The sequence below is a fragment of the Protopterus annectens genome, chromosome 7.part0 (genome assembly GCF_019279795.1).
Source record: "Protopterus annectens isolate FY-2018-M chromosome 7.part0, PAN1.0, whole genome shotgun sequence".
NCBI classification, from domain to species: domain Eukaryota; kingdom Metazoa; phylum Chordata; order Ceratodontiformes; family Protopteridae; genus Protopterus; species Protopterus annectens.
The window spans coordinates 374,702,925-374,729,471 of NC_056739.1; the positions used below are offsets into that span (position 1 = coordinate 374,702,925).

The 26,547-nt window shown below is 42.8% G+C and overlaps 1 protein-coding gene across 2 annotated transcripts in view; it reads right to left on the minus strand.

The window, feature by feature from the left end:
- The window catches only part of MOV10 (Mov10 RISC complex RNA helicase), an 892,455-nt gene that overhangs the window by 142,150 nt on the left and 723,758 nt on the right, over nt 1-26,547 (minus strand). For both annotated transcript variants that reach the window (XM_044076939.1, XM_044076940.1), the window contains exon 16: nt 20,952-21,069. In XM_044076939.1, the coding sequence (XP_043932874.1) occupies nt 20,952-21,069 (118 nt within the window). The remainder of the gene's footprint in view (nt 1-20,951; nt 21,070-26,547) is intronic.

The following is a 26,547-nucleotide window of genomic DNA, read 5'->3' on the forward strand; positions in this document are numbered from 1 at the left end:
GCAGGTGGGGATGGATGAGAGATCCTTTGTCTTGTGTGAGTAGGTCCACCTTGTGAGGTAATTTGTGATTGCCCTCAGCTAAATGCAGAAGTAGAGGGAACCAATGGTGTTTGGGCCAAATGGGAGTCACCAGCAAGATTTTGGGAGCATCCTAGTTTACCTTGAACAGGACTTTTGGAATGAGAGGAAGGGGAGGAAAGGCATAAAGAAGCATCCCCCTTCCAGATACACTTTCTAGACCAGAGGACATGGGGCTCTGGCACAAAAAAGAGAAAGCTTTCTGTTCAGAGGACAGACAAATAGATTTACTTGAGGAGTAACCCCTCTGGTGGGAAATGTCCAAAAACATATCCTGTAAAGCATCCACTTGAAGGATGGTGGGATTGTGACATGGACCTGCTTCAGAGAGTCTGCTACAATGTTCTGTTCTGGGGGAATGTAAACTACCTGAAGAGTCACTTGATACTGGATAACTAACTCCCACACTTGAAGTGCTAGCCTGCACAGGAGATAAGATCTTGCCCCCCCCCCCACCTTGCTCGTTGATATAACTGTGGTATTTGTTTGTCAGTACCTTGAGGGGACCTGGAATGAAAAGAGGATGAAATGCTTGAACAGCCAGCAGAAAAGCATTGACATGGTCTTTCTTTTGTTGAAGCGACCAGAGACCCTGCACTTTTAGAGGGCCGAAGAAAGCCCCCCCCCCCCCATCCCTTGTCTGAAGCATCTGTGAACAGCTCCTGAGAGGGGAGTGGGGTTTGAAAAAGAAGCCCTAGATTGAGTGACAACTGCCTAATCCACCAATGAATTCCAGCTTGAAGCATGGAAGAAGAGGGACTAGGAAATCTAGAGGATGAGCGTGTTGAAGCCAAACTGACTTTATAAACCACTGAAGCTTTCTCATGTGGAGTTTGACTACAGGGTGCATAGAAATGGTGGAGGCCATGAAACCCAGAGCTCTTAAAGATTCCCTCGTTGTAACTGAGGCCAGAGAAAGAAGGCACTGAAAGAAGGTGATGAGCGTTAAGCCTTGGGAGAAGGCAGGAATGCCAGCATTGGAAAAGTCTGGATCTTGCAACCCAGAAACACATGATCCTATGAAAGAGTCAGGAATGACTTTTGGAAATTTGTAGTGAATCAAGGCTTTGCAGGAGACAGATGGAAAAATGAAAATGTTGTAGAAGAATCTCTGGAGAGAATGTCTGAAAAAATAGGTCATCTAAGTAGGGAAAGACCAGTAACCCCCTTAGCCTGCAAAAAGCAATCACAGGAGCAAGGCATTTAGTGAATACACTTGAGTCAGCAGAGGTGCCAAAGGGCAAAGCAGAGTACTAAAAATGCCAGGAAGCAACAGAGAAACATAAAAACTTCCTGAAAAGGGGATGAATAGAGTCATGAAGATAAGCATCCTTGAGATCCAGGGAAATTAGAAAAGCCTGAGGAAGCAGCAGAGGAAATAAGGTCTGAAAGGGAAATATCCAAAAGGGAAGGAACCTTCAGAAAGGTATTTAAATGAGAGAGATCCAGAATTGGTCTCCAAGTGTCCTCTTTCCTGTGGACCAACAACATTCTGGAATAAAACTCCTTCCCCCTTTGAGAATCTGGAACTTTGTGACTAGTTTCCTGAGTCAAGAGACCCTGAAGCAACTCGGGGGGGGGGGGTTATTTGTTCCTGAGGGGTTGGAGGAATGCCCATGAAAGGGGGAAGAGATGTCCAGACCATATAATACCCTTGGTGAATGATGGAAAGAACCCAGGAATCCTGAGTAATCTTTACCTAGACAGGAAACACAAAACAAAGGGCGGTGGTATCGCCATCATGTATAAAGACTAACACAAACTTGAGCCATTGAACTATACCCCTCCTGACCTTCCTAACTCCGAAATCCTAACAACACATCTAGTAATAAACCCTAACAAAACTAATATCATAGCCACATACCCCCCCCCCCAGAAATTAACCTACCCATAATTGAAAATATTCTCTCCTGGGCATCATCTACTTTTAACCAGGAGACCATTATCCTAGGTGATTTCAACCTGGACTGGCACTCCTGCTTCTCCAACAACCCCTCCAATTTCCTAAACCTCTACAATTTCACCCAAACCATATCATGTTCAACCCAGATAGAAAAACACTCAAAAAAGCACTTCACATTAGATTGGTTTCTTACTAACAAACCCAATCTAGGTTACTTAGCAAGCTGCCTTCCAGACTCCCTCAGTGACCACTTTACCTACCTTCATGTACAGAACACGAGTTCACTCACAAACCAACACAATGTATAAAGTTGTCAGAAATAGGAAACGGTTCTCCACCTCCACCTTCAATCTTTTACTTCAGCAAAGTAACTGGTCCCATCCCAGAAACCTCTTACTTGATCAGGCTGTTCTATACTTCAACAACATCTTTCTTAAAATACTAGATAATCTAGCACCCACAAGAAAAATAAGAGCAAAAACTAAGCCCATACCTTGGCTAACAAAATATACCATAGAACTGATGAAACAGAGAGACAGGGCATGGTCCACTTACCATACCATCCAAGACAAAACAAACCACACAAAATATCAAAAGCTTCGAAATCAAGCTAAGAAACAGACAAAATCAGACAAGTCAAACTACTACCTATCATGTCAACAAACCCACCAAAATAGCCCCAAATATTTTAGCCCACCATTAACAATCTTCTCAACCCAGGCTATACCCCAACCCCCTCCCCCAACAGCCAACTCCAAAGTAACAGGACCCAATAGCTACACAGTTAATACCCACTTTATTAACTCTATCACATTACTGCTAGATAATCAGAATAGTCAACCTCTCACTTTACCCCCTCCCCCTTCAGACTCCCCCATCCCCCTTCTCTTTCACTCCTACCCATACTAACTACATAAAATCACTCCTTTCCAAACTCAAATCCTGCTGTCTAGCTGCAGGCAAACTACCCAATGAATTCCTTAAAATTGCTGCCCCCACAATAGCCTACCCTATATCAATCCTGATCAACCACTCAATCTCTGAACAGTATGTCCCCATTTATGGAAAATATCTTGCATCATTCCCCTACACAAAGGGGACCTCTCAGAAGATCTAACTAACTACTGTCCCATAGCCATCTACTCCCCACTAGCTAAAATATTAGAAAAATGTATTCACTCCCAACTCGTCTCCAACCTACTCAAACACATCCTCCTCTCCCCCTCTCAACATGGCTTTAGACCAGAACATAGCACTAGCACTGCCCTATTATCTTTTACAAACACCATCGAAAGTCTCATTAATGATGACCAAATTGCCTCCTCCATATTCCTTGACATGTCAAAAGGCTTTGACACAGTCTCCCACCAAATCCTACTAAACCAACTGGCATGCCATGGCTTTACCACATCTGCCGTTTCCTGGTTCCATAGTTACCTCTAACCATCAGCAGGCCACCAAATGGGAAAACATTCTGTCCCCCATGTTCCTATCAATGTAGGAGTACTCCAAGGATTCATTCTTGACCCCCTTCTCTTTACTATTTTTACTAGCACCCTCAGCTCTGCAACTAACCTCTATAATCCAGTATGCCGATGATGCCACACTTATTAGCTCAGCCTCTACCCCCCAGGACCTACAAACAAAAATGCAAAAATCTTTCCAAGATATAGAAAATTACTTCACTAACAATCAAATTATACTAAACCCTAACAAAACCAAGTTACTCATTTTCAATTATAACAAACCCAAAACACACCAGTCCCCACTTACGATCCTTTCCACAAATGGAACCAAAATTGAATCAACTAAACAATCCAAACTCCTAGGTGTCACTATTGATGAAAACCTAAGGTTCGATAGCCACATACCCCTCACCATCAAAAAAGTCCATGCCACACTAGGCACCCTATATAGAATAAAACCATACCTTACAGAAAGCACCAGACTAGCCACTGCCCACACACAGCTACTATCCACAGTCCTCTACAGATTCCAAGTTTTTACAAACTTACGTAAACCAGCCCTAAATAACCTAGAATCCTGCTACAACAAAATTGCCAAATTCTGTACAGACCACCCTTATAGAACCCACCACTGCTCAGTACTGTCACAACTTAAATAGTTAGAACTCCCAAACCTTCTAACTCTACTCCAACTGTCCATAGCCCACAAAATAATTCACCAATCAAATGACTGCCTGGCAATCAGTAACATAATCCAACACAACATAAATCTTAAAACACTTAGATCCTCTAATAAACTACTGTTAAAGATGACTCTATCCCACAACACACAAGGCACTGCCCTCTACTCATATAATATTGCCAAACTCTGGAACAATCTTCCTCAACCCATCACTAAAAACCCTAGCATTCATGAGTTCAAACACCTCCTCAAGGTACATCTAGAAAAACACTGGCTCTGCCTACTGTCATACCCCTGGCTAGTCCACCCACTCCCCCCCCACCTATAATATCTCTACCCACAGCTACAGTTATTCTCTACTGAATCCAATTTGATCCAACACTCTCTCAATTGGCTCACACTGAGCTAATCGGAGGAAGTCGGAGGAAGGGCTCTGAGCCAACTAATCTGTGATACATAACATTAAGTATCCCATTTTTTCCTAATTTCTGAGTTATTTATAGCACTTTTATTGTCTGTATATAATTTGCTAGCTAGTTTTACTGTGTGTGAGGTATTAACTAGAAATTTTCTACAATTGTTAAGCATCTGGTTGGGTTTGTTTGTTCTGATTTCCTGCTAATGAATGTATCATATAACTTGTTTGCAGTTAAAAGCATTCTCTAGAGTCTCCTTGATCCTTTATCTATTTAAACATTTCTGCAGTTTTTTTTCTAAGTAGTGTTGGTATTGTATCATTGTCCATATTTAGGCTTGTGTTTTGGGCCTAGTTGTTTGTTACTAGAGGCTGTGTGTCTGAGCACATGTTCCAGGCCATCATAGCTTAGCCAAAGACAGTATAGCATTTCTGTCAGAGTGAATTGTTTGTGGTCATTGGCTGACTAGGGTTGCATGGACTCCGGCATGGAGTAAGTACCTCATTGGTTCTTTCAAGCTTTTTTTTAAGTCGTTTCAGGTTTCAACTTTGTTACTCAAGAAGTTAACTTGTGAGTGTTTGTGCCATTTCACACTGAGCTAATCAGAAGAAGTCAGAGGAAGGGCTCTGAGCCAACTAATCTGTGATATATAACTAAGTATCCTGTTTTTTCCTCATTTCTGAGTTATTTATAGCACTTTAATTGTCTGTATATACTTTGCTAGCTAGTTTCACTGTGTGTGAGGTATTAACTAGAAATTTTCTACAATTGTTAAGCATCTGGTTGGGTTTGTTTGTTCTGATTTCCTGCTAAGGAGTGTATCATATAACTTGTTTGCAGTTAAAAGCATTCTCTAGAGTCTCCTTGATCCTTTATCTGTTTAAACATTTTTGTAGGTTTTTTTCTACCTAAGTAGTATTGGTAGTGTAGCATTGTCCATATTCAGGCTTGTGTTTTCGGCCTAGTTGTTTGTTAGTAGAGGCTGTGTGTCTCAGCACATGATCCAGGCCATCATAGCTTAGCAAAAGCCAATATAGCATTTCAGTGAGTGAATTGTTCGTGGTCATTGGCTGACTGGGGTTGCCTGGACGACGGCTTGGAGTAAACACCTCATTGGTTCTTTCAAGCTTTTCTTAAAGTTGTTTCTGGTTTCAACTTTGTTACTTAAGAAGTTAACTTGTGAGTGTTTCTGCCATTTTACACTGAGCTAATCAGAGGAAGGGCTCTGAGACAACTAATCTGTAATATATAACATTAAGTATCCTGTTTTTTGCTTATTTCTGAGTTATTTATAGCACTTTTATTGTCTGCATATACTTTGCTAGCCAGTTTCACTGTGTGTGAGGTATTAACTAGAAATTTTCTACAGTTGTTAAGCATTTGGTTGGGTTTTTTTGGTCTGACATTTGAGAAGGCCAACCCAGTTAGTTTCTGCTCCTCCTTTCCCCTTTACACTTTACAAAAAAAAAATTTAAGTTTGTTTCCTGCCATTCCTGTAAGTCTAGTCTATATACAGATTTGCTATATCCAGGACTGTTTGTAAGCTTCTGCCCCCAAGCCTTTCTGTGTTGGAGGGAAGCCTTCTAGCTTAATTTTGTTTCTTAGAACTAGCCAGTTTTATAGTTTCAGCACTCAAATCTGTCTGAGCTCAGCACTTGTTCAGAACTCATTGTAAGCACTAAATAAGCTACAAAATACTACATCACTCAACTTTCCTCACTTGTCTACAGGAAAACAGTTTTTAGTACTTAATAAATAAGCACCTATCCAGGCTTGTCGAAGGGTCAGCTCCCAGTGTTTTCTCCTGTCTACCCAATGAATCTGGGCATCTTGGGGCAATGCAGCAATTGCCTCAAGTACACAGACAACCCTCTCCTCCTACCACTCAACACTAAAACCTGTAAGAGATGCACTTATATAGCCAAACTGGAAGCAAAGCTCTCTTCACCAAAGACTGGACTAGACCGTCAAGAGGAGAAGGTAAACACTTGCACCACAACACACTTATCACATAGTCCCTCAAAACCTACACCACCAAAACACACACATAGAAACACATAAAAACACACCTACATTCACAGAGGCTCTCAAAAAAAACCTACCCAAGCAACAGGGACCTCCAAAGCAGAAACGCAAGCAACCTCCACCCCCCCCAACACAACGCAAATGATGCATAGCTCAGAAACTCAATGTGCCACTCAACCACAGCCCATAAGGCATAAAAATGTACCCAACACTCTACTCATAGGTGACTCTATAGTCAGGCACACTGATGTTACACTCAACAGACTAAACAAGGAGAAAGTTACTGCCAGCTGCATGTCAGGTGCCAGGATCTGCCACATAATGCATGCACTCAGGTCACTCCACAACAAGTACAAATATGACTCTGTCATTGTCCATGTTGGTGTGAATGACCTGAGACACAACTCCATGGACTACATGAAAAGAGACATGGAGGAGCTGTCCGATCTTGCAGCCCAGGCAGGTATGACCCTAGCCCTGAGTAGCATCCTGCCATCACCCAGAATGATACCACAGTACAAGGACAAAATGATTGACTTGAACAATTGGCTAATCTTCTGGTGTCATTCTAAGGGGATCCAGTATCTATCTGCTTGGGATGACATCAATAGACCACTATGCTTTGCCAGAGATGGCCTGCACCTGTCGCCCCTTGGGATTTCGGATACTGGCTAAGGCTCTTGCCACCCCTATACTGCCTTTTTTAGGCAAGATTCAAATGACAAATTCACCACCATAACAGGTACAAGCAAGCAAAATCTGAGGGTAATGCTACTTAATGCTAGAAGTCTAAACCTCAAAATGCACTCACTCGAGGAACTCCTTAAAATGGAGAACATCGACATCTGTGCAGTGACAGAGACCTGGTTCAAGGCACCAGGGAGCACCCCTGCATTACCAGGCTATAATTCATACAACACCTTTTGGCTACCTAACCTGGACAGAAGCACTAAATGCAGAGGTGCGTCCATATTCAGTAAGGATATCCACACCTCAAGGCTAGTTTCTCAGCATAATGCATCCAAGATTATCCAAGTGCAACTAACTCTGGGCAAGACTACAATCCAAATTGAAGCTTGCTACAGATCCCCCACTATGCCCCAGGATTCCCACTCCTCATTTCTTGATACACTGAAAAATATTAGGGTACAACCTAACACCCTAATAATGGGCGATTTCAACTACTCATGTACCAACTCTTGTGCTCAACGTTTTCTTTTCTGGAATTCATAAATTCCAGTGCCTTGGATCAACTTATCCACACCCCCACCAGGGGCAGCAAAATCCTAGACCTGGTTATTGCCAGCATGGGCAACTGGTGTTCCACACCAGAGGTCAATTCCTTGTTGGTCAGATCTGACCACAAGCAAATCACCCTAGACATCCACATCCCACTCCCACCCCCATTAGGAAAACCACTGTAAAAAATTTCTCTAAAGCCAACTTCACGCTTCTTAAGACAAAAGTGGCAAACTCCACAACACCCATGCTGATGGACAATAGAGGTACGACTGCTGAATCCTATACAATTGCACTTTATAAGCACTTACACGAGTGCATAGATTATGCAGTCCCAAACAGAACCAAGATGCTATCCTCCAAAAAAAGGAAGCCAATCTGGTGGTTCTCTGCCATAAACAAACTCTACAACAGAAGAAAAACTGTTGCAAAAAAGAGTAAAATCCCATGACTGGAGGAGCTCCATGGTCAGCCTCAGTAAGAAGCTGAGATCCCTCATAAAATCCTCCAAAGCTAGTTACGAAAACAAAATCGCCACAGATTCTAAAGACAACCACAAGGCATTCTGTAGCTATGTCAAGAATCTCAATGGCAACACTCAGATCTACTCTGAGGTTACAGTACCATGGCACTAAATATACAGAACCAACTGATACGGCCAACATCCTGGCAGATAGGTTCAGTGCTAACTTTACCCCTCTCTCATCCCCTAAAGGGCCCATCTCTATACCGGAAGAATGCAAAGTTCCTCTAATCACGGCTGCACAGGTAAAAAAACACACTCTCCAAAGCCAAGAACACAGCATCCATGGGACCTGACAACATCCCAGGCTGCGTTCTACATGATCTACAGAACGAACTGGCACCCCACCTAAGTACCATGTTCAATCATAGCCGCACCTCTGGCTTTGTGCCCACTGAATGTCGCACAGCAACAGTTATCCAACTTCCAAAAGGGGGAGCCACCATGGACCCTGGGAACTACCGCCCCATTAGCCTGACCTGCCTGGTCTGCAAGGCTATTGAACGTATCATAGAACTTATAAACAAAGACATTGGCAATCTCCAAACTCTGGACCCTACCCAGTTCGGGTTTGTAAAAGATACATCATGTCTCCTAAACCAGACTGACTTCTTTGAAGCAGTCACCAAAGCCGTAGATGAGAGTAAGGTGGTTCACACAGCCTATCTAGATCTTGCCAAGGCTTTCAACACCATCCCCCACCTGGAATTATAGATAAACTCACTAAACTAGGTATAAATCCCTATGTCACAAGATGGGTTGCCAACTGGCTCACTGACAGAACCCACACTGTGAAAGTAACAGACTAAATCCAACTTCAGACCAGTGACAAGTGGAGTACCACAGAGTTCAGTCCTAAGTCTTCTCCTGTTTGGTATCTACTTCTCTGAATAACAGGCTAACACAGAAGGTCTTTGGCTAACAAAGTTTGCAGATGACTGCAAACTAGGAGCCATAATCAAAATTCCTAACGATGTGGACATCCTACAAAAGGGCCTCACTGAGACAGATGCCTGGTATCAAAGCCATGGCCTCAAGCTCAATGCCAAAAAGTGCATTGTCATCCCTTTTGATAAAAACAATGTACCCATGAACTACCACATAGGCGGTAGTCTACTTAACACCAAAATTGTGATAAGAGTCCTTGGGACACAGTTGGACAGTAGTCTCTCCTTTGATAATCACATTGCCACCCAAGAAAATTATTTCCTGTGCCCCTGTCAAGCAGAACCACAGATGTGATCCCCGGGGTGAATTTCCTATTACCCATCCAATCATCAAGATTTTTCTTGAACAGTGCTAATGAGGAGCTCTGTTTGACATAGATAGGTAGTCTGTTCCAGAGTATGGGAAGTTTCTGCGACAGGAATCTATCCCTCCAGCATGTTCTGTTTATTGTGGTGACAAGGTTTAGGTCCCTATAGCATATAGCTCGGAGGGATTGTGATTTATTTTAGTGGAGCATGTCCAACAGCTCTGGGTTTGACATAGCTTTTTATGTTAAGCAGAGATCGCCTCTGAGTAGGCGATATCCGATGGAGTAAAGCTGGAGTTTTTTTGAGTCGGTCTGCATAAGGCCAGCAATCCTCTTTGTGAGGTATTTTTGTGGCCTTTCCAGTTGTTGTAGATGTCTTGTGAGGTACATACCAAAAGGGGCATTGTACTCTATAATGGTCTAAATAGAGGGAAACAATGACCTCTTTTTTTCTGGATGAGAAACCTTTTGTGATGAGGTGTGCCACATAGAAGGATTTCAGGACCACTATGGTGATGTGATTATCAAAGGAGAGACGACTGTCCACCTGTGTCCCAGGTCTCTTATCACACTTTTGGTGTTAAGTAGACAAGTGCCTATGCAATAGTTCATGGGTACAGAGGTTTTACCAAAGGTGATGACAATGCACTTTTTGGGATTGAGCTCGAGACCATGGCTTTGACACCAAGCATCTGTCTCAGTGAGGCCCTTTTGTAGGATGTCCACATCATTAGGATTTCAGCTCACAAGAAGAGGCAGGTTCAAAGGGCGGAAGAATAATTTTGGACAAGATTAGATTTACGTTCCAAGGAGTAGTAGGAGATCTGATTGGTGGTTTTAAGTGCATCGTACCTTTCAAAAATGCCTTAGCCAGCTTATGAGACATACCATTTTTAGATGTACCTAAATGAAAATTAGAAATAGCGGCCAGTTGGACTCGAATGGTCACTGCTGCAGCTCCTTCATTTAACAGTTTTGTTAGGAACTCCAATATATCTGAGATAGATGCCGGGAAAGGGTCAGTGTTATTCTGCTGTGCCCAGATGGAAAACCTTTTCCACTTACTGAAGTAAAGTTTCCTAGTTGAAGATTTATGAGAAGACAATAGGATATGCCGCACTTCTTCTGATAAATTCTGGAACCTGGCTATTCTGGGAATTGGAGCAGCCAAGCTGTCGGTTTGATGGACTGAAGAGAGGGATGAAGAGCTCCTGATGTGTGGGTCAACAGATCCGGCACTGGGTCCAGGATCCAAGGCTCCTCTAGTAGATGAGGCTTCAGGAAAGGGAACCAAATTTGATAAGGCCAATATGGGGCAATTAAGATAAGTGTCCTGCCCAGAAAACTGGCTTTCTGCAATACTTTGGAAATTAGTGGAAATGGAGGAAAAGAATATAGGAGTCCCGGAGGCCAATTGTGGACGAGTGTGTCCCTCTGGGATTGTCCCTGTTGGGGGATCAGGGCAAAGTAGTTGCTGCACTTGGTGTGTGTGGGGGTGGCAAAAAGGTCACAGCAAGGCTGGCCCCATCTGCAGAAAATCATTTCCGCTATTTCGTTCTCGAGAGACCACTCGTGAGGTAGCAGAATAGCTACGCTGAGTCTGTCCGCAATTACGTTGGACTTCCTCGGAATGTGCATTGCAATCAGAAAGCACTGGGTGAACTCTGCCCATTTCCATAATCTTAGAGCCTATCGACACAGGGGGTAAGAATTGGTTTCTCCTTGTTTGTTTATGTACCTGACTACGAACATATTGTCCGACTGGATTGCAATCGTGCCTAGGGGAAGAGAGTCTTGAAAGGCCTGCAACGTTAAAAGAACCGCTCTCATCTCCAGGATGTTTATGTGGAAATGAGTCTTGTGAGCCTGCAAAGTACCTTGGGCTGTCTGTCCCTGATAATGCCCCCCCACCTGATCTGGGAGGTGTCCGTGGTTACTGTTGCAACTGAAGTGGAGAGAACAAATGGACAGCCCATAGTGACCGTCTCTAACGTTGACCACCACAGAAGGTCGTCCTTGCAAGAGTTGGTAATCAAGACTGGATGATTCATTGGTAAGTCCTGAAACGTCCACTGTGTGAAAAGCAGCTACTGAAGGATGTGCATGTGAGATCTCACAAGGGGTATTCCAATAATCACTGCTGCCATAGTGCCGAGCAGTTTGAGAATCTGTGATGCTGGTGCTTTTCGTTTTGACAGGAGATCCACAATTTGTTTTTGAAGGATAATCACTCTTTCGGGAGGGAGCTTCAGGAACATGCTGACTATGTCTAAGTCTGCTCCTATAAAAACTGTACACTGTGATGGCAATAAAGCAGACTTTTCTGAATTTATCATAATACCCAGCTGTAAGCATAGATCTATGGTAGCATCCCTTGCCTGAATAAGCTGATGCATGGTGAGGGCGGTAAGGAGACAGTCATCCAAGTAAGGAAACACCTGGATTCCTGAATGTCTCAAGTGAGCCATGACCACTGCCATGCATTTGAACACTCTGGGGGCTGTAGTGAGCCCAAAGGGCAGGACATGAAACTGGAAGTGACTGGCTCCCAGCTAGAAGCGCAGATGATCCCTGGATGGCCTGGCTATTTTGACATGGTAGTACACATCCTGGAGATATATAGAGCACATCCAGTTGTCCTTCCCTAAGAACAGGAGAATGGACTGAAACGTGACCATCTGGAATTTCATCTTTACCATATATTTGTTGAGTCTGCTGAGGTCCAGAATAGGTATCCAGTGCCCTGTCTTCCTTGGTATCAAAATGAACCTTGAGTAAGTTCCGGATCCTTGCTGGTCTGCTGGGACTGGCTGGATGACTCTTTTTTGTAATAGTTTCTGGACCTCTACGGATGCTACATCCTGTAGACTGGGTGGAATGTCTGGGATTCCTTTTGTTGGTCTGGGCTGTGAGAGAAAAGGAATGGAATATCCTCTGGATATAACGTTTTGTACCCATCAGTCATCTGAGATATTTAACCAGGCGCTTAGGTACAAAGACAAATGTCCCCCAACTGCCTCCAGAGCAGGACAGTTGGGCCTCCTTTCAAGAGCACTGATAGGGTTTCCCAAGGAACTGATCCCTGTCACCCTCGTTCTGCGGACCCCCTCTGCCATGTGGGCTTCGTCTTCCACCATTGTCTCCCCCTCTGCCCCTGGAGGAGGCTTCAACTTGTGAGTTCAGAAAGGCTCCTTGGGTCTTACGGAACCACATTTTCCCACCCCATTGACCTTTGGGATAAGGTCTAGTAGGGGTAGAAAAACAGACTCCAACGGCAGATAGAGTCTTACTGTCTTGCTCACATCTGGTGAGGGTCTCTAATGTTTGGTCCAAATAAGGAGGAACCATCAAAAGGGGCATTCACAAACAATGACTTAAAATGTTCCGCAAAAGAACATAAGTGCATCCAGGAATGCCTTTGCAAAGCAATTCCTGTACCTGCAGCCCTACTTGTTCCATCAGCTGCATAAGAAATGAGGCGCATGGAAGAGTTTATGATGGAGTTGAGAGTAGCAAGCTGGGATGTCACCTTGTCCGCCACAGAGTTGGCTACTGCACCCTGGAGAGAATCTCCAAGCTCCTTGAGGAGACCTCTCTGAAGTCTTGTGAAGTGGGTTAGGTAGTTCAATGACCAAAGGTCATAGAACTGAACATGCACTTCCCGTATCTGTCCATTATCCTCGACTCTCTATTAGGAGGATGGACAGACGTAGAAGTCTCCGACATCTCTTTTTTAATGGCTGCCGCCGCCACCATGGCATCAACAGGTATGGGTTTAGATAAAAAGGACTTATCTTGAGGTGCTGAAATTTACTTGTTGGGCCTTCTAGGAACTGGCTCCATAGAATCTGGTGACTGCCACACCCTTCGAGACAAAAGATCCATCAACTCATTGAAGGGCGGAGACACCCAAGAGATGGAGGGTTGAGACCCGAAAGCCTTCAGGAGCACCGATTCATCCTCAGTAGGATTTAGGTGCTGCCAGTCTCCCCTCTGCTTAAGGATCTCAAGGATATCCTTGAAGGAAATATCCTCAGAGGGGGACCCTTCCGATTCCTCTAAATTGGTGTCTGACATGATGGATTCCTGGAAATCTAGATGTCTCCTCTTACATAATCTCTTCTGCGGAACCTCCTCAGTGGGAATCTCTGGGGAGGTCTCGGAAGAGCAGGGTTCCCCCAAGGGTGCATCCTGAGGCTCTAGGTCCCTAGGCTTATGGTGAACCTGTGGTAGTGGAGAAGAAGCAGGTGCTTTTCTGGAGGAGGTGGCCATATCAAAAGTTGTGGAAGTCAGAGGGGACAAAGTCTTCCTCATGGCATCGAAGGCCCCATGGCTCCAATGCGAGAAAGCACCCGGGTCCAAAGACACCAAAGACTCCTCCCACAACAGAACCATTGGCTCTAAGCCCATGGTAGGAGCCGAACTCATCCATGCCGAAGCCCCAAGAGGAAGAGTCGGAACTGATGTATCGGTTTGACCCCCCCCCCCGGAACCGACAAGAGAGTGTCGGCTCCCAGATTCTGCCATCGGAGTACAGGATATCAGGCTGGTTGGTACCAACAAGTCAGAAGTGAGTATCGGTACCGATGGTTCCAACAATGGCCCCCTCCGGCTCCGAAGTCTCGATTCAAGTCACCGGAGGAGCAACAACAGGAGAGGACTTTGTTGGTTCCAAAGCTGCTAGAGTCAAAACTGATAGAATTTTAGCAAGCGTCGGATCCTGTAAAAGTCTCCACAACACTCGGTCCACGTCTGAATCGGAAAGTCTGGAAGCCCGAGAGGAGACCACCGATAGAGCTGATGACCCCAGAATCAGGGACCTCCAAGTAGGAGATACAGGTTCCAAAACTGGGGACAGACTCCTACCAGCAACCTGAATGGTCAGTTCCAATGACACAGGAGCAGAGACCGTAGTCTTTTTTTAAGTTTTCGGAACCGAAGAGCCCTTCGAAGCCAAACCAGATGAAGAGGCTGGAGAAGAGGGTTTTGGATGACCCGGAGGAGAATCCAAGTCTGACTGGAAAGCAGACTTGATTAAACCCCACTCCACTAGCTTACGCTTCCTTTCAGCTAACACCCTAGAGCTGAACCCATGACAAAAAGAACAAACCTCCTGTAAATGTACTTCACTCAAGCAGTACACACATGTAGAGTGCCCATCTGTAATAGACATCTTCTAACTACATTTTGGGCATCTCTTGAAACCAGATTTAGCCTTTTCCAACATTGTAAGGCAGTCAAGTACAACAATAGCTATATCCAAAGAAAAGTAAGCCTACCGGCTAAAAGTATACCAAGACAGCTATAACATTTAAACTGTAATAGAAAAGCCTGACAGGTTAAGAAAAACACAGCCAAAAAATGGCCAAGAGCCAAACCGGCTAACAAACAAAAAATTGCAGAAAACTGCAAAAGTCTAACTCGGATTGGGATAGAGCAATAACTTGAATAAACAGGGCCAAGCCCAAAACTAGAGAGAGAGAGAGAGAGAGAGCAAGAGCTATCCACTAACCAGGATATAAATCCGAAAACAGATAACCAGAATAAAGCACAATACTATCAATACCTAACTAACAAATACAAATGGAAACTTTCAAGAAAATTTTGAAGAAATTTGCAAACTTATCTCTCCAACGGCCAAGAGCTGTAGAGAACACCCAATCAGTTGCAGTGGCAAACTAGATATGGGGAATGTAGTGGTGCATTGTGGGATAGGGTTTTGGCCTCGAGCTGTTTGAGACCTCGAGCTTCACAATTTGGCCAACTCGGAGCCAATGATCGGCTCCAAACTCATCAGTAAGAATGAAGGCAAGATTGAACAACTTCACATTTTAAATTACCACTCAGGATATACATTATACACTGTAAATACTATTAATGTTAGTCACTATGTTTCTTCAGTTGGTTTTAATTCATCTCAACTGCATGTAAGGAGTTTTTCTCCCTCGGCCTCTGCTGAAAATGGGCCTCATGCCCAGTCGGACATTACCTGGTTAACAAATGAAATAAATAAATAACTAGAGGAATGTGGCAGAATTCATAAAAGTCCAGGATAGTCAGCACCTGTTTTTTTCAGGAAAAGGAGATTTCTGTGTAGAAGTAGTCTGGATAGCTGTAGCAGGAGCAGTCTCACCCTTTTTAGCTTTAGGGGGAGGGTGAGACTGCCTACAAATAAAAGCTGGCTTATTAGTGTAATTCCTTTGGACTTTAGGCACAGGAGAAACAAAAATATGTTTCAGCTCTTGTAAACCTTACCCTTTTATTGTAGGGACTTAAATCAACAGCACCAGCACAAAACAAATGCTTGTTGTCCCAAGGAGAACATCCATCAACTTAGCCTTAATATCATCAGACAGAGGTTGAAGCCTATTCCAGGAACAGTTCCTCATCATAGAGCCAAAAGCAACAGTCCTAGAAGAAGCATCTGCTGCATCATAGCTGCACTTGTATACAATCTTACCTAGCCTTTCCATAGCCCTGTCGTACTTATCAGAAGGAAGCAACTTTGTAGAAGACAGTAACTTAGATGACTTGTCAGATACCACAGAAGGGTCAGATGGGCATCTAAAGAGAATTTTGTAATCATCAGGTACCTTATAAAACCTACCAAGTTTCTTGGGGTCAGGGGACAGGAATCAGAAGCCTGAGACAGTAGAGAAGGCATCCAACAAGGCAGCCAAAACAGGAGAAACAGCAGAAGACTTAGGAGAATCCATTCGTAGAAGCTCATAATACCTTTTCTGAACTGCAGATACCCATCTTTCTAGAAATTGTGCCCCCAAAGGAAATCTTCTAAAAAGGAATGTCAGGGCAAGTAAATTCTTCCTCCTCAGAACTGTAGTCTAATGGAGGAGGAGGAATCTGGGAAGAGTAAGCAAGGGATTCCTCATCAGAATCCCCTCTTCCTCAGAAGAATCCTGTTCCCTGGGTCTCTTAAGAGGAGTAGAAGACCAAGGGGAAGCAAAATAGAAACTCCTTGAGGGGGCTTCAAGGCCATAATGGCACTGAACAAACCCTGAATGAAATTCTGCCAGTCACTCTGACGGTCCTTAGGAGCATGAGAAATATGCTTTGTTTCTTGTTTCTTCTTTAAGGGACATCAAACTTATGAAAAATTGAAGACTCAGAACCTGGATGCCACTCTACAATAGTAGCTGGAACCTCCTCCCTAACCAAAATCTGAGGAACACCCCTAGGCCCTTTAGTAATAATCAGTAGCAGTTCCCCCTGAACAACTGTAAAAGACATCTGCAAAGCCTCGAGGGACATGAGTGATGCATGATCCATGCTGGCCTCCAAAGTGGTCACGGCAGAAGAATCCAACCAAAGGGCTGGACGATCCTCTGGGCTTCCACTAGCCTCAAGACAGACATCCAGCAGAGGTGGCACAGCCAAAGAATCAGGCCTAGCTTTCTTGACATTTTCATTCATGGATGACCGACACTCAGAGCAGGAAGTTCCTTCCATAACATCTTTCTCTAAAAGTTTAAGCTCTTGGTTCTCTAAATATATGGCCAAACAGGAAGCCAACTACAGAGGATCTTTGGGATGAAAGCCTGACAAACAGAACAGGATGTATGGCCTTGGGAAGCAATGAGACAAAATAAACACTGCTTGTGATGATCTTCATGGGGAATCCATCTCCCACACTGGAATTTACTCTTTTTGAATGACATGAACCCAACAAGCAACAAAACAAAAGGAAAAAGAGCAAAACCCTTAATGGAGCACTTATCTGAAAAATGGCTTGGAGAAACCATCAAACGAAGCAAGCATTCAGACCGATGATCAAAGATGGTGTTTCGACTGGTGGCAAAGAAGTTCTGAGGGTTATGCATCTGAACATCACCTTTATGCCCTACGCTGTACGTGGGGAACATACGTGTGATGTGCAGTGTACCCTTAGCAACCTAAGGGCTTTGGTATATGTGCCGGATATTGGGTCGCCCTTGGCAGGGTATCCCTTTTGTAAGGAATACTGCAACAGTGAAATGGAATTACATCAACCCTGCTAACCACAGAACTGAATTTGCAGCTGCTCAATCAGTTTGAAAAATGAGCAGTCTAGATAAGGTCAAATATATATCTATTGTACATTTATTTTTTTAAATAAAAGATGGTTACAGCAAACTGTGGAAGGAAAACTATGCCATAAGGCAGCTCTCCTCATGATGGCAGCACCCAGTCTTGTACAACTGCCACAATGCTGCTTAAATAGCAACATGAATGGAGGAAGCAAAACTGCCTCTATAAAGAGATAAAAGCTAATTACTGAAACCTTTGTTTTTTGGTTGCAAAAATAGCTTGCTTCTCTACTTGAAATTTGAAGGTACGCTCATACAAGTAACTGTATTTCCCCCCAAACCACCATTCAGCATACCTGTATTATACTGAGTCTTCCTTTGGTATGGGCAAAAAATTCTCCTTTCTGCACTACCTATCTGAGTTGGGATGAATGTGCACAAAGTGTCAGAGAAGTGTCTTTGTATTTAACACAGATGTATTTTGCACAGGAAAATAGCAATCAAACAATTTAAAACACTTAAGTTGATGCTTTTCCCTTGCATTTGAACTGATCCCTAAATAGATTTTTAGGGGTACTTTATTTGTTAAGCAGGTACAGCACCAATTCTTGTGAACCATTTTTAGGCACAATCTAGGAAACAGCACAAAGCACAGTACAGCAAAATAAAAGCAATTAAGAGACACAAAAGTGTACAGTGGATATAAAAAGTTTACATACTCCTGTTAAAATTCCAGGTTTTTGTGATATAAAAAAAGGAGACCACAATATCATTTCAAAATGTTTTCCCACCTTTAATGTGAAATATAACCTGTACAATTCAATTAAAAAACAAATTTGTTAGGAGAAAAATATAAAAAATAAAAAATGTACAATACGCTGGTTGCATAGGTGTGCACACCCTTAAACTAATACTTTGTTGTGTGTGCATACCCTTAAACTAATACTTTGCTGAAGCACCTTTTGATTTAATTACAGCATTCAGTCTTCTTGGGTACACAACCTGCCATCAATTAAAGAGAATCTGATTAACCCCAAATAAAGTTCAGCTGTAGTAGGATTTTCCTGACATTTACTCAGTTGCCTGCTACAGCAAAAGTCATGGTTCGCAGAGCTTACAAAGCATAAAAGGCATCTCATTGTTGAAAGGTATCCGTCAGAAGAAAGGTACAAAAAAAAAGTCCCACAGCATTGGATATACCATGGAACACAGTGAAGACAGCCACCAAAAAATGGAGAAAATATAGGACAACAGCGTTGTTGCAAAGAACTGGACATCCCTCCTAAATTGATGAAAAGATGAGACAAAAACTGGTCAGAGAGGCTGCCAAGAGACCTACAGCAACACTGAAGGAGCTGCAGGAATTACTGGCAAGTACTGGTTGTGTACTACATGTGACAATGTTGTTGTATCTTTCGGCTTTTCCCTGTTAGGGGTCACCACAGCAGAACTCCGGTCCACTAATGATTGACAGTAGATTTTTACGTACCGACTTGCCAGGCCTGACGCACAACCTTCAACGAAGGTACGCCCATTCATGCATGTCTCCATACAGAAGACACTTTAGCTGAGAATCGAGCAGGACAACGTCTTACTGTGAGGCGACAACACTACCGCAGCACCACCACCGCAGCTACAATCTCCTATATTCTCCCTATTTTTGGATTATGGGGTAGGGTTGCATGACGGAAGCCTTTTCTTACACAGAAAAACATCCAGGCCTGGCTAAAATTTGGAAAACAATACATCAGGTCTCCCAAAAGCATGTGGAAAAATGTATTGTAGTCTGATGAGGCCAAGGTTGAACTTTTTGGCCACAATTCCAAAAGGTACGTTTGGCGCAAAAACAACACGTCGCATCACCAAAAGAACACCATCCCCACGGTAAAGCATGGTGGTGGCAGTATCATGCTTTGGGGTTGTTTTTCTTCAGCTGGAACTGGGGTTTTAGTCAAGGTGGAGGGACTTATGAACAGTTCCAAATACTAGTCACTTTGGGCCCAAAACCTTCAGGCAGCTGCTAGAAAGCTGAAGATGAAGAGGAATTTCACCTTTCAACACAACAATGATCCCAAGCATACATCCAAATCAACAAAAGAATGGCTTCACCAGAAGAAAATTAAAGTTTTGGAATGGCCCAGCCAGACCCCAGACCTAAATCCAATAGAATATCTGTGAGGTGACCTAAAGGGAGCTGTGTACAAGAGATGCCCTCGCAATCTGTCAGATTTGGAGCATTTTTGCAAGGAAGAGTGGGCAAATATTGCAAGTCAAGATGTGCCATGCTAATAGACTCTGACCCAGAAAGACTGAATGCTGTAATTAAATCAAAAGTTGTGTCAACGAAGTATTAGTTTAAGGCTGTGCACACACAACAAAGTATTAGTTTAAGGGTGTGCACACACAACAAAGTATTAGTTTAAGGGTGTGCAGCACACTTACGCATTTTTAATTTTTTATATTTTGCCCCCTAACAGATGTTTTTCAATTGAACTGTACAGGTTACAGGTCACATTAAAAGTAGAAAAAAGTTTTGAAATGAGATATTGTGGTCTAATTTTTTATAATAATAAAAACCTATAATTTTAACAGGGGTGTATAAACTTTTTATATCCACTGTATGTAAATGAAAATTCATAAATAAAAAGATACATGTTTAATAAGAATACACAAAGCAAAAGGGATATATGGAATGAGGAGAGACCAGTTAATTTAAAAAAAGAAATTACCCAGTATGCACAAAGCTAATTTCCTAATAGTATCTCGATAACAACTCAAATAAACATTTTGTAGTACCTCTTGAGGACAGCAACTGTGATGTCATGAATACAGGAATTGCAAGTGCATTTCTGGAGGAACGGGGTATAAAACGTCTGACTGTTCTCCATACTCAGAGATGTTTATCAGTTACTATATGCAAGTAAAAGGCGTGTGGACAGTAGGCTCCCTATAGTGATGGGCAATTAAGGAAGTAAACCTTGCAAAACTGCTTTAATAAAACAGCAGCAAGTTCGGGAATCTCTGATTTTTTTTGTTCTAATCTCATTAACTTGTACTAATGAGTCTCACTTCTAGTACTGAGACATTTTTGCAAAGAGATCATCCTTTTCAAATTGTAGTCCAAGAGATGAAAGTGCTGTTCTTAAAAATGAAGGTACTGCTTATATATACATTTCCTTTAATTTTCATTCTGTCTAAATTAACATCCAAAAATGTTTGATGCTCGGATATACTGAACTTGTCAAAATGACACTTTTACAACTACAGATGGAACATTTGTTTAGAGATTGTTTATATTTAACATAGTAAAATGCTAATGATTGCAATGCTACTAACCTACCTTCTTTGGTAAACTATCCCAGTTGCAGTAACAGCATCTCATAATTTCATTAGCATATTCCAACAGTTCCCCATCATAAAACTGTTGATTTGGTATCTCCAAGATGCTGCGGTGAGACCTATGGAAAATAAATTAAACCCATGAAGTAGTGTTACAATAACAGTAAAGCACTGTGTGATCCCCAGATTAGCTGGGACAAACATTCACTCTGTTACTTCTGCACTGGCCAGAGCAGTCTATCAAGTTTCCACTACTTGATAGTCATTTTGTGAGGACAGGATGATACCTACCAACTAATTCCAGGCCAAGAAAATCACCTGGAAACCTTGCAGCAACTGTAGCCTGCATAGATGTTTAGATGATTAAGCTACTGTACTCCATTATTGTGGTGACCAAAGCTTCACGTAAGCATGGAAAACAAAAACTGTTGCCAGCACAAAAGTTATTTGCTTCAGGACTCTAAAAGAGCACTGTGTAGATTCGACACATGTGCAAGTTCACCAATTCAAAGCATCAAGAAGAAGTTTCGCAGAGGGTAACAGCATATTCACCACCTCCTCAGATTTTAATACAACTGGGATATTAAAACCACTGAAAGGTGTTAACTAGTCTTTTGCAGCAAAGGGCACCATATTAAATTTAAATACAGATTTTATTATAAACAGATGATACCAGTTCCAGAGATTAGGGTTCAGACATCCACAAGCATGTCTCTGGCAATATCCTAAACCCCATTTATGAAGTATACCAATGTAGCCATGTTTTGGCTGGTATATACATATTTTATTCCTCTTATGGTTCTGCCACATTGCTGTCAACACAAGTACTATTTTATTTTGCACCCTTCTGGATCCCAAATCTTGCTATCTCTATTTAACTTCACTTATGAACACTATAATAGGGTGGCTTCTACTCATGGACACCACCTCCACACTGCTTCCCATGGTACATTAACAGAATCATTTCCAGTGTAGTCCCATTCCAGCATGACATAAACTTGTTCACTGAAAGCACTAGGAATACTGGAACCACTACACTCCTGTATCATAATTTGTATGAGAGTATTGTTCACAGTTACTATCATAAGTTGTATAGCTTTGCACAAAAATCTTGTTTCTTTTCTTTTTTTAAAAACATATTTTATTACAATAATGTGTGAAATTAAGTGTGCAATAAAGACAGTATGATTAGGGAGACTAGACTGCTCCATGGCATTGACAGAGAAAGCTACAACTTCAACACAGCTAGCTCAAGGAATGACTAGAGATCCAAGTGCTGAAAGAACCAGCGAGGAGAAGTAGCATGGAGAAAGGGATGCCGGGTCTGTCCCAGTACTACACTGACCCCAATTGCAAGAGTAGGGGAATAATACAAAACAAGGTCATGGCTTGAGCTTGGGAATAACCAAGCAGCTCCACCAGTGAAGCAGGGGAATTATCATACACACACAATACATCCGCGCTGTGTGCTCTGCTTCAGTAATGCTCATTCCAACCCGCACTGTGTTTTCTACTTCAATAATGTTCATTTCAACCTGCACTGTATGCTCTGCTTCAGTAATGCTCATTCCAGCCTGCACTGTGTGCTCTGCTTCAGTAATGCTCACTCCAGCCCGCACTTTGTTCTCTGCTTCAGTAATGCTCTTTCCAACCTGCACTGTGTGCAACACTTCAGTAATAGTCATTCCAACCCACACTGTGTTTTCTACTTCAGTAATGTTCATTTCAACCCGCATTGTGTGCTCTGCTTCAATAATGTTCATTCCAACCCGCGCTGTGTTTTCTACTTCAATAATGCTCATTCCAGCCCACACTGTGTGCTCTGCTTCAGTAATGCTCATTCCAGCCTGCACTGTGTGCTCTGCTTCAGTAATGCTCATTCCAGCCCGCACTTTGTTCTCTGCTTCAGCAATGCTCTTTCCAACCCACACTGTGTGCTCCACTTTATTAATGCTCATTCCAACCCACACTGTGTGCTCTGCTTCAGTAATGCTCATTCCAGCCCGCACTTTCTTCTCTGCTTCAGTAATGCTCTTTCCAACCCGCACTGTGTGCTCCACTTCATTAATACTCATTCCAACCCACACTGTGTGTTCTGCTTCAGTAATGCTCATTCCAGCCTGCACTGTGTGCTCTGCTTCAGTAATGCTCTTTCCACCCCGCACTGTGTGCTCTACTTCAGTAATGCTCATTCCAACCCGCACTGTGTGCTCTGCTTCAGCAATGCTCTTTCCAACCCACACTGTGTGCTCCACTTCATTAATGTTCATTGCAACCCACACTGTGTGCTCTGCTTCAGTAATGCTCTTTCCACCCCGCACTGTGTTTTCCTACTTCAGTAATGTTCATTTCAACCCGTACTGTGTGCTCTGCTTCAGCAATGCTCTTTCCAACCCGCACTGTGTTCTCTGCTTCAGCAATGCTCTTTCCAACCCGCACTGTGTGCTCTGCTTCAGCAATGCTCTTTCCAACCCGCACTCTGTGCTCTGCTTCAGCAATGCTCTTTCCAACCCGCACTGTGTGCTCTGCTTCAGCAATGCTCTTTCCAACCCGCACTGTGTGCTCTGCTTCAGCAATGCTCTTTCCAACCCGCACTGTGTGCTCTACTTCAGTAATGCTCTTTCCAACCCGCACTGTGTGCTCTGCTTCAGCAATGCTCTTTCCAACCCGCACTGTGTGCTCTGCTTCAGCAATGCTCTTTCCAACACACACTAATTGCTCTGCTTCAGCAATGCTCTTTCCAACCTGCACTGTGTGCTCTGCATCAGTAATGCTCTTTCCAACCTGCACTGTGTGCTCTGCTTCAGCAATGCTCTTTCCAACCCACACTGTGTTTTCTACTTCAGTAATGTTCATTCCAACCTGCACTGTGTGCTCTGCTTCAGCAATGCGCTTTCCAACCCACACTGTGTTTTCTACTTCAGTAATGTTCATTCCAACCCGCACTGTGTGTTCTGCTTCAGCAATGCTCATTCCAACCCACACTGTGTGCTCTGCTTCAGCAATGCTCTTTCCAACCCGCACTGTGTGCTCTGCTTCAGCAATGCTCTTTCCAACCCGCACTGTGTGCTCTACTTCAGTAATGCTCTTTCCAACCCGCACTGTGTGCTCTGCTTCAGCAATGCTCTTTCCAACACACACTGTGTGCTCTGCTTCAGCAATGCTCTTTCCAACCTGCACTGTGTGCTCTGCATCAGTAATGCTCTTTCCAACCTGCACTGTGTGCTCTGCTTCAGCAATGCTCTTTCCAACCCACACTGTGTTTTCTACTTCAGTAATGTTCATTCCAACCTGCACTGTGTGCTCTGCTTCAGCAATGCGCTTTCCAACCCACACTGTGTTTTCTACTTCAGTAATGTTCATTCCAACCCACACTGTGTGCTCTGCTTCAGCAATGCTCTTTCCAACCCACACTGTGTGCTCTGCTTCAGTAATGCTCTTTCCAACCTGCACTGTGTGCTCTGCTTCAGTAATGCTCTTTCCAACCCGCACTGTGTGCTCTGCTTCAGTAATGCTGTTTCCAACCCACACTGTGTGCTCTGCTTCAGTAATGCTGTTTCCAACCCACACTGTGTGCTCTGCTTCAGTAATGCTCTTTCCAACCCGCACTGTGTGCTCTGCTTCAGTAATGCTCTTTCCAACCCGTACTGTGTGCTCTGCTTCAGCAATGCTGTTTCCAACCCACACTGTGTGCTCTGCTTCAGTAATGCTCTTTCCAACCCGCACTGTGTGGTCTGCTTCAGTAATGCTGTTTCCAACCCGCACTGTGTGCTCAGCTTCAGCAATGCTCTTTCCAACCCACGCTGTGTGCTCTGCTTCAGTAATGCTTTTTCCAACCCGCACTGTGTGCTCTGCTTCAGTAACGCTCATTCCAATAATAAAGAAAGCAAAATGTCAAAATCAAGTGCAGACAGATTTTAAAACTTCACTTTCATCCACTTAGCATTTCATTCCTCTTCAGCTGACTGCTCCACCAGACATTACCTGTTTACTGTATCTAAGAAATGTGAAAAAGAGCTTGCTGTCACTACTGACATTTTCCTGTCTTTTTCACATATGCCTGGGTGGATGTAAGGTGAGAAGTAATGAAATTATGCTAATAGGCGGCTGCTGGAAAAGAAGAAATAAAAAAGAAACTGGCATATTATTTTTCTGAGTTTAGAGTTTTATATTACTAACAGTGAGATGTAACAGAAGAGCAGTATACATTATGATGCTAATCGTATCGAATAAGCACTTTTCTGTTTCATTTACAATCATATTGAGCTATATGGATATAAACCATGATGCCTCTTTCAGCAGTGCAAGGAAACTCTCAGGAAGACTCATATAAATTCTGCTGAGTCAGAGTATGAGCAAGGTCCCACTTTATGAAGTGGGACATCGGTTAAGCACGGTTTTCTTTCATTTTTGTTACTAGTTTTAATTATTCTCCAGGATTCAGCAGCTGAGCAGCAGGCACAGGATGTGAAGGAGTGACAGAATATAAGCACTGCAAACTGCTGTGATGAGACATCACTTAACATCTGCATGAAATACTACAAGGTCAAATGCCAGCGTCTACTCTGACTGCACCAACAATGATGAGGATGCCTGTCTTCATCGTGCAAATCAGAAAAGAAATAAGCCAACATTAGAAAAGGATACAAAGATTAATATGACTGCCCTATATGATCTGAGGACTTTACTAGAAATTTCAGTAACTGCAAATTATGTCACAAAAAGTCTTAACTCATTGCTGTGCAGATTTGATAAAATCAGAAAAGGGTCTTGACAAATGAATTAACCTGATTACACAGAACAGACAGACAATTTATTCCAAAAGATTTAACAATTAATGGGATATATTTACTTAGGTACAGTTAACCAATAAGATCCAAAATCTATATTTTTTAATATCACAAATATAACTTGACCCAGAAATAAATGTAAACACAGGAGTAAAAGGCTACTAGCACAGAAATGTAGTCCCATTCGTGTTTTTCAAATCTATGTACAGCTGAAGAACATTTTATACAACAGATGATGGCAGACACTTGGACTAGCATGCAAATGACTATTAGCAAAAGCCGCTGCAGAATTTTTTTTGTGTTCAAAGGGACAGTATACATATACATTGTAGCATGCTATTTTGAATCTATAAATATTGTAAATAAATATATTACAGTTGTGATACTGTGACACGTCAATGATTAAAAACATGGACGTACATTTAAATTAATTATGGAATGCATAGAATGTAGGAATATTTTCACATGGGTTCCCAAACCAATTTTCCAGTCACATGGACTTAATTGCCAGTTACCTTATTTATAAAATGGAATAGCCTGGAGGACTACATTCAGGGAGGTAGTTCCTCAATGAAGAAACAGTGAAGTACTGAAAAGAAGACCTGGAAACATGGATTATGAGCGGGCCTATTCTAGGATGGCATGTGAAATCTTAATGGTGGACTGTGCTTTGTGGACGTGCATGATTTTGGAGACAAGAGTGGGGTTTTAGTAGAGAGCTCTACAGCATTGGAGCAAACTGTGTAAAGATCTGAGCGTGAAGCTGACAGGCCTAAAACCTTTGGCTTTCCTGCAATTTGTGGGGTA